The sequence below is a fragment of the Diadema antillarum genome, unplaced genomic scaffold (assembly GCF_040938485.1).
Source record: "Diadema antillarum isolate AM-2024a unplaced genomic scaffold, OU_Dant_1.0 seq00002510_RagTag, whole genome shotgun sequence".
NCBI classification, from domain to species: domain Eukaryota; kingdom Metazoa; phylum Echinodermata; class Echinoidea; order Diadematoida; family Diadematidae; genus Diadema; species Diadema antillarum.
In genome coordinates, this window is record NW_027273114.1 from 18,956 (window position 1) to 34,044 (window position 15,089).

A 15,089-nucleotide genomic window follows, 5' to 3' on the forward strand; every position below is an offset into this window, starting at 1 on the left:
TTCTTTGTATACAGGGGCATAGTTTATTGTTTTTAACATGGCTACTAATGATATTACACTCTTGTTATTAAAATATGAAAATACCACAGAAAGTTCATATTGAAACATAATTTCTAACACACTTTTTCCACACTCACATGCATATAATACAAGTTAATCAAGGATGGGGATGGAAATGGAGGGTCCCACTAAGAAGCAAATCTTTATATAATATTGGATGGCCTTGAGATTGATACAAGGAAATATTGGACGAGCTATGCACAAATATTGGACGAGTCGAAGACGAGTCCAATATTTTGCTTAGCGAGTCCAATATTTCCTTGTATTAATCGAAAATAGGACATTCAATATCATCATTATTATCCTACAGAGGATTTTAGCAAAGAATGTTTTCACTTTGGCCTACCCTTTCTGTCTCCGACTCCGAGTGCTGTTCCTACTGTGTAGTGATCCTGACATGGGGTATGGTACATGTACACTCTTCAGTGCAAGTTAATCCACTTCAGTCTCTGATAAAACAGTGATCTGTGTATCCAACTAAGGTAGCCGTCATGCTACTGTTAGACCGAGATCTAGCTAATTTAGACCAGAATTAGATGTATTTCTATCCGAGATCTGAGAAACAATTCACGTCACATCTACAGTAGATCGTGAAAGATCGAATAGGCTACCACTACCACAACTAGTCCTATACTGTGCTGTATATAACGTACTTGTACACACGTACGTACATGTACAGTAACTGTAATATGCATATCGCGCATGCAAATGCAAGCGCAGCGGCGGCGGCCGGCTACATTGATCGCGCGCGGGCTATCTAGCAGTAGCGCTGAGCATGCAGAGCTGCAGATCAATCGTTGCCTTGCGCCTGCATGCACAAAAAATGCAACTTGTTTTCATCAAACCTAAATCTAACTTCCTGTTATGAAAGTGATATTTTGAAAAATTGTGTGAAAAACAATTTCAACTAATTGATATATGAAATTTGTTTGTATAAACACAGAATTTTAGAAGAAACGATATTCTAGTTAATTCGTGATTGACCAATCACAGACGTTTTTACTTCTTATTTCAGGTCATCTCGTATATATCTCTACCAATCACGGTGCAGTTTATAAAAACTTTGGGGAATCCCCCTCTTGCCGTCCAATATTTTAAATATTGGTCGCCTCGGCAAAAAAATATTGGTCGAGTTCAACAAACTTTTTAAGTGGGTTGGAGGTTATGAGGTGCGTCGACAAAATAACACTTGTATTTGGGCTCTAAAAATCCTCTGTATGGATAATAATGTATGATATGGGACCCTCAGAAAATATACAAGACTGCAAATAATGAATTAAGCTGCAAACTATATAAAACAAAATAAAACGAACGAAAGTCAGCTGACATGAAATCGAATTGGGGAAAAAAATAGAAGAAAAAAAAAAGATAAAAGAAAAACAAGGTCTGCTTGAGGCAGAAATCAATTTAAAACAGTAATAATTAAATTTAACTTTTCCAACATAGTTTTTTTTTCCTGCAAACTTTAAATAAGAAAGAAATAAACAATTTGATAAGAAAAGAAAAGATCTTAGTTTGATTGCAGACTGCCTTGTATTTATCCAAAGCAAACTTGACATTGTATGTTCATGGTTTTGATATCTTCTAACACCTTAGTATAGTAGGCTTCTACTATTTTAGTCTGATGTCAGTTAACTAGAGCTCCCAAACAATGTATGGAGTGCGTGTGTAGCATCCATTGGCACACATAGTGGTAATGTTGTGTGACTTGAACTCTTGACACAATCTTGATGAGATAGTGAATGATGAATTATGCTATCTACCCTGCTGAATCCACACTGAATTATCAGCATTGTTTCAAAGTTGTGGATAACCATACTTTAAACTAAACCACTGATTGTGACAATCAGCAGTTTTTTAAACAGTATTGAAGGAGAGTGAATATTTGATGATTCTAGGACAATGCACATGCACCAGAGGTACCAATGCAAAACAACAATAGAGATTGATCATGCAAATGGGTTATTATGTTATTTCATGTTCTGGCCCTAGCAACAACTGAAAAATTGTAATGTTCTGCCCAAACGGCTGGAAAAGATTTCACAAACACTTTGGAAATGAGCATTTTGAAAGTTATGTGTTGCTTGAAGGTTCATAATTATGGTGAAGTAAATGAGGTAGAAAGGTTTGCAGTAACACCATGTGTATTCAGTCCTAGCAGGGACTGTTGCTTGGCAGAAGAAGAACCTAGACAGAGGGGAGTTGAGGAAGGAAGTGACATAGGGAGAATGTAAGGAAGGCATATAGAGACAAGTGAGGGGCAGCAGTGAGCTGAAAGTTGAAGTTGCACTGGTCGACACAGAAGAAAAGGGGACAGAAAGAGTCATAAGGGAGAATAGAGTGAAAAATCAGGTAAAAGGTTTGGAAATCGTTGGGAAGAGAAAGAAGAATTAGAATTCACTGCTCTCTCCTACAGTATCTTCATGATTTTCCAACCTTCAACTTCTCCCATCTCTCCATTCTTTCTATTTCATCTTTCTCCTCCCAACAATTTCTGAACCTTTTACCTGATTTTTACCCAATTCTTCCTTACAACTCTTTCAGTCCCCTTTTCTCCCATGTCCACTAGTGCAAGTTCTACTTTCATCTCAATGCAGTCTCACTTGTCACTGTTTGCCTTCCTTACTCTCTAAAAAAAATCGAGTGAAAATTTTCACTCTAAAAAGAGTGAATACAAAAAAGAGTGAATTTCGAGTGAAATTGGAGTGAATTTTGAGTGAAAATGCTCATTTTCACTCATTTTGGAGTGACGTCAGGGATCACTCGAAGATTTTGGAGTGATCCCTGACGTCACTCCAAAATGAGTGAAAAGCTCATTTTCACTCATTTTGGAGTAACGTCAGGGATCACTCGAAGATTTTGGAGTGATCCCTGACGTCACTCCAAAATGAGTGAAAATGAGCATTTTCACTCAAAATTCACTCCAATTTCACTCGAAATTCACTCTTTTTTGTATTCACTCTTTTTAGAGTGAAAATTTTCACTCGATTTTTTTTAGAGAGTACAGTCTCCCTATATCGCTTCCCTCCTCAACTCTCCTTTGTCTCGGCTCTTCTTCTCCCAAGCAACAGTGTCTGCTTTACACATGGTGTTACTGCAAACCTTTCTCCATCATTCTGAAAGTTTAGGGCACTTCTATTTTTATCATATCTTCAAATTGATATGAGCTGTTGAAAGAAATTACAAAGAAGCTAGCACTGCTGAAATAGAAGATCGGGTATACATGACTTCATAATCATTTTCACTGATTTCTGGACAACTAACCTGTTTAACTTCAACCCTATTATGTCATGTCAACACAACGCACGGATGTTGAAAATGGTATTGAATACTTATTTGTCCTGTTTGATACTTCCCCACTAGATGTAAGCAGTTTGGTTGGTGTTCCTGTAAAACAAGGACTTGGGGTTGAGGTTGAACCAGCCATCTATGCGGTCCTGGAGCTTAATAGAGGTAAATCCATTGCCTTAGATTTAGTGTGGCATCAACTTAGTTACTGTTTGTGCCATACATTTAGCAAGTCTAATTTTTTGTGAATCTGGACTTGGTAACAATTTTGTGAGTGGTTAAATTGGCTATCATGGAGTTCAGCTATGAAAGAAGAAATGTACCAGAGGTGACTGAAAAATTTTGAGCCTAACTTGGAAAGGATTAATGAAGACCAAATTTGGTCCATTTGATCTTTCACATATATCCTAAACCTATTCACCATTTTTTTTTTTGGTGGTAGCATGACAGATTACACTGTACCTCCATAAGGAAGGTACTATGATGGACAATACTACTCTGATCAACTGAAGCACCTATGCAAAATGAAATAAAAAATCAAGAAAAGAGGCAAAGAGTAATCACAAAATGGGTCTTGTTTCACCAGGACAATGTTCCAGTGCATTCATTAGTGATAGTGATGGCTTCCAAGTTGTTCCATACCCACAATTTTTACCAGACCTAGCCCCATCGCACTTCCCTGAACCTCAAAAAGGATTTGGCTGGACAATGCTGCACCACCACTGAAGAGGTCATTGCTGCTATCAACTCCCACCCAGACAACCAACCAGAGACTACAGGGGCATTGAGGCACTTCCATTATCTCTGGAGGAAGTGTGTGCACTCGCAAGGGGACTGTGTCGAAAAATAGGGCAATATAGTATTTCTGCCTCTTACATCTTGAGGGGGCTCATAACTACGTGTATCAGTTGCCCCTCATATGTGTGCATGTAGCATTCACATTCACTGGTATCAGAGTTAATATTTTAGTGTGTTTTTGAATTCGCAAATAGCGTCGGATTTTTGTAAATTTACAAAAATATAAACCTAGCGAAATATATTGTGTACATAGTATATTGCAAGTAATTCACTGACTTTTCTCTTTTCAAGACATGCCCGACCAGCGCAGAACAATGTTTTATTATTTTGATTTTAAATAATGTGATCTACATTCAATACAACTGGCTACCTGTCTCCCAAAGTATGCTATTATCTTACCAGCTACACCCGAACCCGAGAGCATAATAACACACAGAAATCAAGACAAAAATCAGTCACTCACCCCAACCATTTCCCACACACCTTGAGTCACACACCCCAGTGTGTGTACGCCTCCACAGTGGTAACAGCATGCACGAATTGGATCAGTTCCATTGCTTAGAAGGGGTAAACTGTTCATTCCTCTTGAGCGCACCTTGCACACGTGCACATTGTACTGGAAGTAACGTACGCAGTCTAGTATTAAGCACGGACCTCGCTATTCAGCTCGAACATCACCACTTCAACAGTGGAAGCTGCCCAAGCCAAAACAGCGAGGGCCGGGTGTACAATACAAGTCAGCATACAGTACAGTGGATGGTGTACAGCATCGTATTGACTTTCAGTGCACGCATTGTGATGTGTATGTAGAGAAAAACTTTCTCGTGCATATTTATTTTGCGAGTCGTGGCTCTCGCAAAATTTGCAATATTAAAATGCATGCTAACATTCCTTGTTTTACAGTATCAGGTGCCCAGTTATGTGGTGAATACTCAATTACAGTTTCTAGCAATCTAGTGGTCACATTTATTACAGGGCTGCCAACTCTAAAGCGTGAGACTCACGCAAGTCAACCAATTTTAGCGAAATCTCACGCTAAACCCCCAAAATGGAATGTACATGACTACAAAAATAAATATATCTCTAAATTCTCTGATATTCTGAATATCGATATGCCCAAGCCCAAAATTTCGAGATTTCCCCGCGCGGGTGTAAAGCTTAACCAATAATAATCGTTTTCGGATCACACGCAAAGACGAGCTATTGGATTACGATTGGTTTCTACCTATACCACGTGAGCGTAGCTTGTACTTTTGGCAAATTACAGTACATGTATGGCTATGACGTGTGCTTTTACATCGCTTTACATACACTGACTGTGTACTTAGTACGTACGTACATGTACGTACGGCCGCACAGCAGGCCGCCAGTCGCTAGCCAGGAGGTCGCTCCGCTCCCTTGCAGTGTCTCACGCCAAACTCTCACTCAAGGTTGGCAGCCCTGTTTACTATCACCTATCAGTGATGTGTGAATGCAGTCTCTCATGCAGTTATCAAATCAAGCCTACTCTAGGATGGCCCAGATACCATTGCCAGCCAGTATTACAATCCCACCATAAGTCCACCACTAACACCTATTATATTATCCATCTCTTTATCCTAGATGCCCAAGATGCCTACAACCTCCTCAACGATACCAACAATCTCATTCTTACCCTACAGAGTCAGGCTACACAGCTTGAGAAGGCTTTGGCCAATGAGCAGCAGGAGCTGAATCAAACCCTCCAATTAGAAACCTGCTCTCAGAGCAGCTCTTGTCAGGCTGCTCGTGACCTGATTGACATTGAAAAGCTGGCCATAACTACATATTACAATGAGGTAAGAGTGGAAGGAAGAAATAAATCAATGCTTCATCTTCTAGCAGGTTGTAGGAAAGTTACTGGGAATGAAGGCATTAAATTAAAGGCAACAAAGCTACTTGAATTAGATCAAATCAGGCAGTAATCATTAAAAGGGACTGGGGATGAGTGTTCGGTTGTGCAAAACATGCGAAAGAGAAGGTGTTTTGGGTATAAAATGAAAGGTAGATATGTAACTTAACATGTGTGAAAATATCTTAGAAATCGGAATCTTCTCAAATGTTTTAAAAAGCGAAAAACAAAACATACTTTTCTGGAAAAAGACCCTTCGATACGATGGCGATACGTATTTGAATTGCGGAATACTGCTTGTTGACTGCGAACATCAAGCCAACTTACAGCGAAATCAAGCCAACATGCCGAGTGAGCTGCGGAACTATAAACGTGCGAAACTCTTCTTACCCCGCCGACCGCAAAAAATTAGTCGCGCTAAAATATCCACTTTTACAGTACCAAAGTAACCTGTTATCTCCTTACATCTGCCCAGGCTCTGATAAAATCAATATCTGTCAGCACTCTCACCAGGTTTTGATCCACTTCAATTTGACCCAAGTCCTTTCCTCAGAGTAGCATTTTCCTCCACAACTAATTGGAGAAGGCAACGGCATTCCTGAACTTGTCCTTTTTCCATTTCACAGGGGCATCTGGACTGGAGTTCATCTGTATATCAGACACAATGAAAGGCATTAACACTGACTTACAATTAGGATAGTCCCGTTAGTTCTTCACCAATCTGTAAATTTAGTCACAGAACTTGCTATCCCATGTATTTCAGTGTAGAGTCTACCAGGTAGCTTTATCTTGTAGTGCTCACATACATGCAACAGAGAAAACTCCATGAAATATGTTAGAAATAGACTGTCTACTGTAGAACTTAAATAGCAAAAAGGAAAATAAGACCTACAGAGACCCTAGCCAAATTTTTGATGAGTTGACACTGCACATGACGTCGGGATGACCTCAGCCTCTCATTGTGCATCTGGGTAATTCTGTGAAGTTGGGGCACGAAGTGTGACGTTTTAGCATAACTCAATACTAATTATGCTATACATGTATTGTTTATAGGCTTTGCAGTTGTATTGAGACCATACATTTTCCTGGAAATTTTGTGCCATTCCGACTCAATTTTGATGAAATTATTAAAACGATATGTAATGGTGTCCTGTAGCATCGTGACGTGTCCATGTAGCATCGTGATAGTAAACATTTGGTCCTAAAAGACAAATTAAGGCAATTAGCTTGACCAAAATTTGATGTAATATGCATAATTACTAGATTAGTCAGATGGCTAAATATCTTAACTCTCCTTTCCACAGTTTTACACAAAAAAGGACACCGCATAGCATCGTGATACATTTTGTAATTTTCTTTTAAAATTGAAACTGTGTACAGGAAATTTGAGATATTTAGCTATCTTATTCATACCTTGTAAATATGCATATTGCATCAAATTTTGGTCAAGCTCATTGCCATAATTTGTCTCTTAGGACTAAATTTTAAAATATCACGATGCTACGTGGACACGTCACGATGCTACAGGACACAGTGTTACATATTGTTTAATAACTTCATTAAAATTGAGTCTGAATGGCACAAAATTTCCAGGAAAATGTGTGGCCTCAATGCAAATGTAAAGCCTACAAACAATAAATGTATAGCATAATTGATATTGAGTTATGCTGACATGTATTTTTTCAATATCACGATGCTACATACATGGACACTGCCCCAACTTCATGGAATTACCCATCTACAAAGTAGGCCCTATTTATTTATATGTTGTGTATACAACCTCACATCGGGCCTATAATGTCTTTCAATCCAGCCACATGCAAGGGATTTGGGGGTCTGTATAATTCCACATACAATCATATAGTAGGCCTATATGTGGCTGCAATGTACAAACTATGTAACTTGTAACCCTAAAAGTAATGATCAAGACAACCATAATCTTATTAACCACTACCACAGCTTTGGGTTAAAAAAAAAAAAAATGTTATAAGTTAAATTACAGCAAGAATAAGAACAGCATCGTTTGAGAACACAGAGTTATCTAACAATTTATTGATGTTTTGTGTACTAAATATCAACATTAACTTTCATTTGCAGGTTCAAAACAGTTGTTGGATCTAGGTGTATTAAAATAGTACCAGGTAATTAAAGTTAGTTTGTACAAACCTTTTGTACCGATGGAAGGGCTGGTCTCAATGGGCAAGAGGGGATGTCACTGGCTTCATCAAGCTGGGAGGGCTGGTCTCGACTGATGAGAGGGGACATCACTGGCTTCACCAAGCCGGGTATAGGCTAGCTGGTCGAAACTGACGAGAGGGAATGTCACTGGCTTCATCAAGCTGGTTAGCTAGGAGGGCTGGTCTCAATTGATGAGAGGGGATGTCACTGGCTTCACCGAGCTGGGTAGCTGGTCAAAACTGATGAGAGGGAATTTCACTGGCTTCATCAAGCTGGGTAGCTGGGAGGGCTGGTCTCAACTGACCAGAGGGGCTGTCACTGGCTTCACTGAGCTGCCTAGTCAGGATGGTCCTTGAATGCGATGCTGGCTGTTGCCCTACAAAAGATACCCACAATAATATCTGACAGACCTTCCTCAACAACTAGCACCTACTGTGCTACAAAGCATACACCATTAACCACTACATTATAGAGACTGAGTGAACTGCGCTATAATGCATATACGCCATTAGCCACTTATGTATGTACGCACAATAGATACACTTCAATCAACATTTTTGGAATGCCATGTGTACCGGAGACAATAACAAGGTACCTTACCAAACATGTGAATTCACGTTTTTGGTCCGATCATAGCTGCGATGACAACATATACACAGTTGAGTCTCCACAAAGTATTTTGTAAAAACCGAGTTACCAGATTCGCTGACACTTTCATTCATTCAGTGTCGTTTCGTAAAATTGGATTTCTCGCCTATCGCCAATTTGTAACAAACGTCAGTTCTGATGAGTGTCGTAACTTTCTTATTTCGACATTTTGAGACCCATAATTTGACATGAAGGTAGAATAGGGCAACATAATCCAGAATACGGTAAAATAGGAATTCGCGTATTTACATGCAAAACACAAATAGCGTGCCATTTCTTACTGTGAACAGCGATTTATGTGTAATAGAGAAGCCCATTTCAAAAAGGAGAAATGTTGAGCCAAATTTGGGATGTCATTCATAGGCAAAAAAATTTCCAGTTATGGTAACTATACACAGCCCAGTTGCTGTACGTAGGTACATAGCGACAGGATTCGCACAGCGTACTTACAGCGTCTACCACTCCTAGTCCGAGGCCCTTTTTCTCTGCCATTATAGCTGTAGCCCGACCAGACGCTGTAAGTACACTGTGCGAATCCTGTCGCTACGTACCTTCGTACAGCGACTGGGCTGTGTATAGTTACCATAACTGGATATTTTTTTGCCTATGAATGACATCCCAAATTTGGCTCAACATTTCTCCTTTTTGAAATGTGCTTCTCTATTAATTACACATATATAAATCGCTGTTCACATTAATGGCACGCTAATAAAGTGTTTTGCATGTAGATACGCGAATTCCTTTTTTACCGTATTCTGGATTATGTTGCCCTATTCTACTTTCATGTCATTAAATTATGGGTCTCAAAATACATAGGTCTAGGATACCTACCATACCTCAATCGCATTCTGAATACACCTTTTTGTGAATCTGCATGTAGCTGCCTTTCTCCACATATGTGAGTAAAATCTCAGGCAAACTCTGATAGGCCTATATCTTTTAGTTTAATAGAAAAATGTTAGGGTGTGGCATAGGACACCTAACAAAATTACTAATCTAGGCCTACTATCAGTATTACTAAAAATAGTAGGCCTATAGTGTGTGTAGATCCTCTAAGTGACATCTCTATCAATTAATGTTACACTAACAACACTAACACTAACACTGTAACAGTATAGGTCCTACTCACACTGAACTAGTATGACTATGAGGTCTTCCGAGTTTCACAAATTTATTACCGATCCAGCCGAAGTGAAATGACATCTCTGTCGTTCAGCCCCTTATCTTCTAGTGTCTTGAGGGGAATTGGGACTCTACATTTTATTTTTCTGTCACCATCTCCATACTCTGTCACTAGTTTTCATGGTCTTCCTCTTCTTGGAGACAGATCTCTCGCTCTCCTCCTGCGGCTCCATTGTTAGTGTGGATGGAGTGGTACACGGTCCGGTAAGTAGGCTATACGCAGCCAGCAGAGTTCAAGCGGACCCGTGCTAGCTAGCTGCCGGGCGGATCCCGGGAAATGCACCGATAACGCTCGCTAGCCAGTGAACAGGCGCCCGGGTTTCGCCTCGCAATCGCGGCGATATCTTGGGCTTGCTTTTCGCCGAGGAGAAGGCAATACATTAACGCTGTGCCAAAATCGGACAAAAGAGGGAGGCAAAAACAACACTTGAACGGAGAGCCTCTCAGCCGACCCCCCGTGATTTTGACAAGCGTTACATGTAACGCTCTTCAAAAAATCATAGATATCTTCATAATGCCGTATTTTTCATCGATTCTTTTTCATTGCTTAGTCCTTTCATAGGCATTGGTCCTTGTTTTTGCCTGTTTCACTTCATGAAATAGCACTTTTGCATTTTGGGTTCCAACACTCCTCCCCAGTCCCTTTAAGCTATGACTTTAAATGTTAGTTACACAATGTTTGCTGTACCCGCTTTTCAGAATTAATGATAAATGATGTCGTATTACTGCAACATTTCTTGCGTGATATGACCTTTGGTGATTTGTATGTCATATAAAGAGAGGAAGAAATGTAGGAGGAAAAGATGGAGCGATTTTAGAGAGCCAATGATAGAATTTTTTATCTTAAAAAGCCATAAATTTAAACTGTCAATACTTAAAATCTTCATTTTTTCATAGTAGTGTTTTAAAGCCTGCACTCAGAAAAGAAAGAAAATGTGGCTTGCATTGTGTGTTGGTACATAGTCAGTGAATGGTTGGTTCATCATTCAATGAGTTGTACTAATCTTGTGGAGAGAACTAATGAACTGAAACTTATAATGTGCAAAAGGTACTAGTTTTGTGAGTCAGGCAAGACAAGCTCATGACAGCCAAGTTTATGTGAAATTTTCTTTCAGCTGTCTCCTGAAGTTTAAAAATTAAAATTTTAGACACATGATGATGTGAGGTATATGTATGGTTTGTCTATTTGTTTGTTTGTTTGTCCTTTGGTGTGTGTGTGTGTTTGTTTGTTTTTTGTATGTCAGGCAAGGTATTGGTTGGCATGGTTATGTCTTTTAAATTTGCTCTGAACTTCCTGCACAGATTTTAAGCAGTTGGAATGATACCTGGTACACACCTTAAGAAAATGACAGTCTTTGCCTTTCACATATTGTACTGACATCTGTGAAAGGTAACAGTTAGTTTTTAGCTCACCTGAGCCTTAGGGCTCAAGTGAGTTATTGCGATCGCTCTTCGTCAGGCGTGCGTCGTGTGTAAACTTTTTACATTTTCATCTTCTTCCTGAGAACCCCATAACCAATTTTCACCAAACTCGGCAGGTAGTATCCCTAGGGGGATAGGATCTGAATTTGTTCAAATGGGCACCATGCCCTACCTGAGGGGCCCAAGAGGGGCCCAACCCCCCCCCCCCCCCCCCCACAAAAAAAAAAAATTAAGGAATCGTGAAAAATCTTCTTCTCTAGAACCAGAAGTGATAGAGCTAAGTTAATACTATGAGTTAGTACATTGATGACTGTAGTTTCAAGTTTGTTCATGGCGGAATCAGGGGTGCTCCACTTGGGACCAAGGGGAGGGGGTGGGAGGGGTCCTAATGGGGCCCAAATTGTACATTTTCATCTTTTTCTTGAAAATGCCATAATGAATTTTCACCAAACTTGGTAGGTAGCATCCCTAGGGGGGTAGAATCTCATTCCCATCAAATGGGCACCATGTCCCACCTGGGGGGCCCCAGGGGGACCTAAATTGGGGCCTAAATTATAAATTTTCTTTTTTTTTTTCTTGAAAATGCCATGATGAATTTTTACCAGACTTGGCAGGTAGCATCCCTAGGGGGTAGAATCTCAATTCCATCAAATGGGCACCATGCCCTACCTGGGGGCCCCGAGGGGGGGGGGGGATGGGGCCCAACCCACACCCAGTAAAGAATCTTTAAAGATTTTCTCTATAGAACCAGAAGTGATTGTTTTAAAAGTTAATACAATGAATCAGGATATTGATGACTGTTGTTCCAAGTTTGTTCATGGCAGAATCAGGGATGCTCCCCCCCCCCCCCCCCCCCCCCAATTGGGACCCAAGGGAGAGGGATGGGATGTGGGTCCAAATGGTGATGTAAATTGTACATGTTCATAATTGTTGAAAACCCCTTTGTGAATATTCACCAAACTTGACAGGTACATGTAGCATGCCAGGTCAAGATCTCAATTTGTTCACTTGGGGGACCCGAGGGGGCCTAATTCCCCCCCCCCCCCAACATTAAGGAATATTTACTATTCTTCTCTAGAACCAGAAATGGTAAAGCAAAGTTACTTTGAGTTTGTACATTGATGACTGTAGTTCCAAGTTTGTTCATTGCAGATCCAGGGCTGCCCCTCCAAGTTTCCAATATTCTTAGGTAAGAGTCTGCAAGAATGCATGGAAGGTGAACTTGCAATACTCAGGTGAGCGCATGACCCCCGAGTCTCTTGTTTGTAATGAGACTTCTACGAAGCACTCTTTCCATATCTTCAGTCAGATGAATTTTCACATTACCGCACCAAATATGTAAGTGTGAAATTCTGTTTTGACATTACCATACAAGACTCTTCCATATATCTTTACTCTTCAAAAAAGAAAGTAACGCAAAGCTAGATTTCCATTGTATGTTTCTAAATCGTTTGATTTATGAAAGAAGCATGGCAAAAATGGCAGAAATCAAATTCTGAACAACTTTGCTGGTGAAAATGCATAGGTAAGCTCCATTATATCCTTTTACACACAATGTTTCAATACATGAATATTTATTGGGAAAATTGAACTGTTGTTTTACTTCTTTGAAGAGTATATTATTTCTGTCATATCTTTCTAGACCAACTTGGAAGATCTGCTGAACCCAGCAAGAAAGGCCTTGCAGAGCAATTTAACGAGCCTTGCCATCAGCAGTCAGTCCATCCTTCACTCAGTTCCCAGAAGGATCGGGGAGGAAGGGCACACCCATGTTCAAAGTATGATTCTGGAAAGTTTCAGAAGTGTGAAGCACTTGCAAATATCCCCATTTTATGCCAAAAGCCACTTCATCTGATTTGAGAAGAATTCAAGGAAAAAAAAAAAGATACCCTGCTGCTTAACAAGATGACATGAAAATATAACATTTTGATTGGTATTTCATCTATTTGTAAAGCATGTTAATGTGCATGTGAATAGATGGAGGGATGGAGAAAATTACAAGTTCCTAGTCAGTATGTATTCATGAAAGAGGTACAGTATATCACAACAATGCCCATAGCACAGATCTGTGGAGAGATTTATCACTTAAGTCCATTTAAGGTTGCTTTTACTGGACAAAGCAAAACAAACCTAGAAGTTCTTCAAATGTTGTTTGCATGGTGTGAACCTTGCATTTCAGTAATGCCAACTTCTACCTGAAGCCATCACTCCTGTTCACATGGATAAAACTCATCTCACTGCTGAATATTTGTGACCCGCTACAACAAAATAGTCCTAAAGTCGGGTGAGGCCGATTATTTGAAAATTGCATGACACAATTCCCTAATCTTTCTGATTTAAATTGATGTATAACACATCTTCTAAAAATAATTGGCTGTGGAGATATCGATGTTTAAAAGAGAGCATGTCGAGACGTCTGGGAAATCACTGTTTCGAGAAAAGCGCCCTAAAAGATCTCCTTGCGACGCAATCACGATCAAGGGACACGCAAGTCAGTATTCACCTCCGGACAATAGAAGGTAAGCCCTAGCAACCCCCGAAATGCTCATTCAAACACAGCGTCGGCGGTCTCCTCACCGACCAATCAGTGACCAGGATGCCAGGAGAAGCGGCTGGGCATAGCGCACCCTGCCAGCACGCACCAGTCGACTGGGCAGTGTGCGAGCTTCACGCTTCGGTTAGCGGCAAGCAGTAAACTGACCAATGAGATCACTCTGGTCGTTGTTAGGGGCGGAGCCTATCTGTGGCGCTCAATCCAAATGTTCGAACCCGTTTCTGCTTCTTTGAAACGCCAAAAAACATGGCCCAGAAAAACGCTATTTTTTGGTCTTTCCTTTCATCATTTTGCTTCAAAATTTCGACAGACGATAGAAGACATGTGAGACTCTAATAATATGTCAAATTCAGAAAATCGTAAGTTTTGACCAATTTTGATGCTCTGACTTCAAACTCGGTTTTCACGGCTTTGACCGTGCGCGACTTTAGGACCATTTTGTTGTAGCGGGTCACATTTGTTCTTGCCAGAACAAAGTAGCTTGATTGTGAATCACCAAAGTAAAGGACAAAGCAGTATATGGGTCTTTCTCCCTTGATGATTCAGGTATCAAGCAGATGATAGACGATTTGTATGCAGGACAAGCAGCAGACATCGTGGACTCGGCCCGACAGCTTAGTGAAGGGGTAAGTCTTCAGTGGTAATAGTAATGGGTCTTCTACTGATCTTTGTCTTGTCACCCAGTGACACTCCTCGTGCATCTTTTCATTTGAAAAGAGCCACAATTTGACCTGTTGAGGATTAGTCCCGCATATACTCAGGCAAGCGTCTATGGGAAATATGTGTTGTAGCAAAATCAAACCGTCCTCAAAGGGTTAAAAGAAAGCGTGACAATTACTGAAACAAAGAGCTTTTGAGCTCTTCCTCGAAAAGGAGGAAGTTTCTATTCGCAGATTTGCAGGCAGTGAGGTCCAGAGAGAAGAACCAAACTGAGAGGAAGCTCTGTTTCCTCATGAAAGATGTGTGTGGAGAACTCGAAGGTTATGAGCACTGGCTGATCAAAAGCATCAAATTTGATGTATTTGCGGAGTATTTCCCATGCCAGACACTGAACCCCTGCTGGCTGCTTAAGCAGGATCTGCTTGAACA

General features: G+C 40.3%; 1 protein-coding gene across 1 annotated transcript in view; it reads left to right on the top strand.

Annotated features, from left to right (window-relative positions):
• The window catches only part of LOC139714897 (prominin-1-A-like), a gene marked incomplete at its 3' end in the record, with an annotated part of 29,799 nt that extends 15,173 nt beyond the window's left edge, over nucleotides 1–14,626 (top strand). The window contains exons 4-7 of the mRNA XM_071626543.1: nucleotides 3,424–3,513; nucleotides 5,749–5,963; nucleotides 13,089–13,224; nucleotides 14,547–14,626. Coding sequence (XP_071482644.1) covers nucleotides 3,424–3,513; nucleotides 5,749–5,963; nucleotides 13,089–13,224; nucleotides 14,547–14,626 — 521 coding nt within the window. The remainder of the gene's footprint in view (nucleotides 1–3,423; nucleotides 3,514–5,748; nucleotides 5,964–13,088; nucleotides 13,225–14,546) is intronic.
• Between the last annotated feature and the right edge of the window lie 463 nt (nucleotides 14,627–15,089).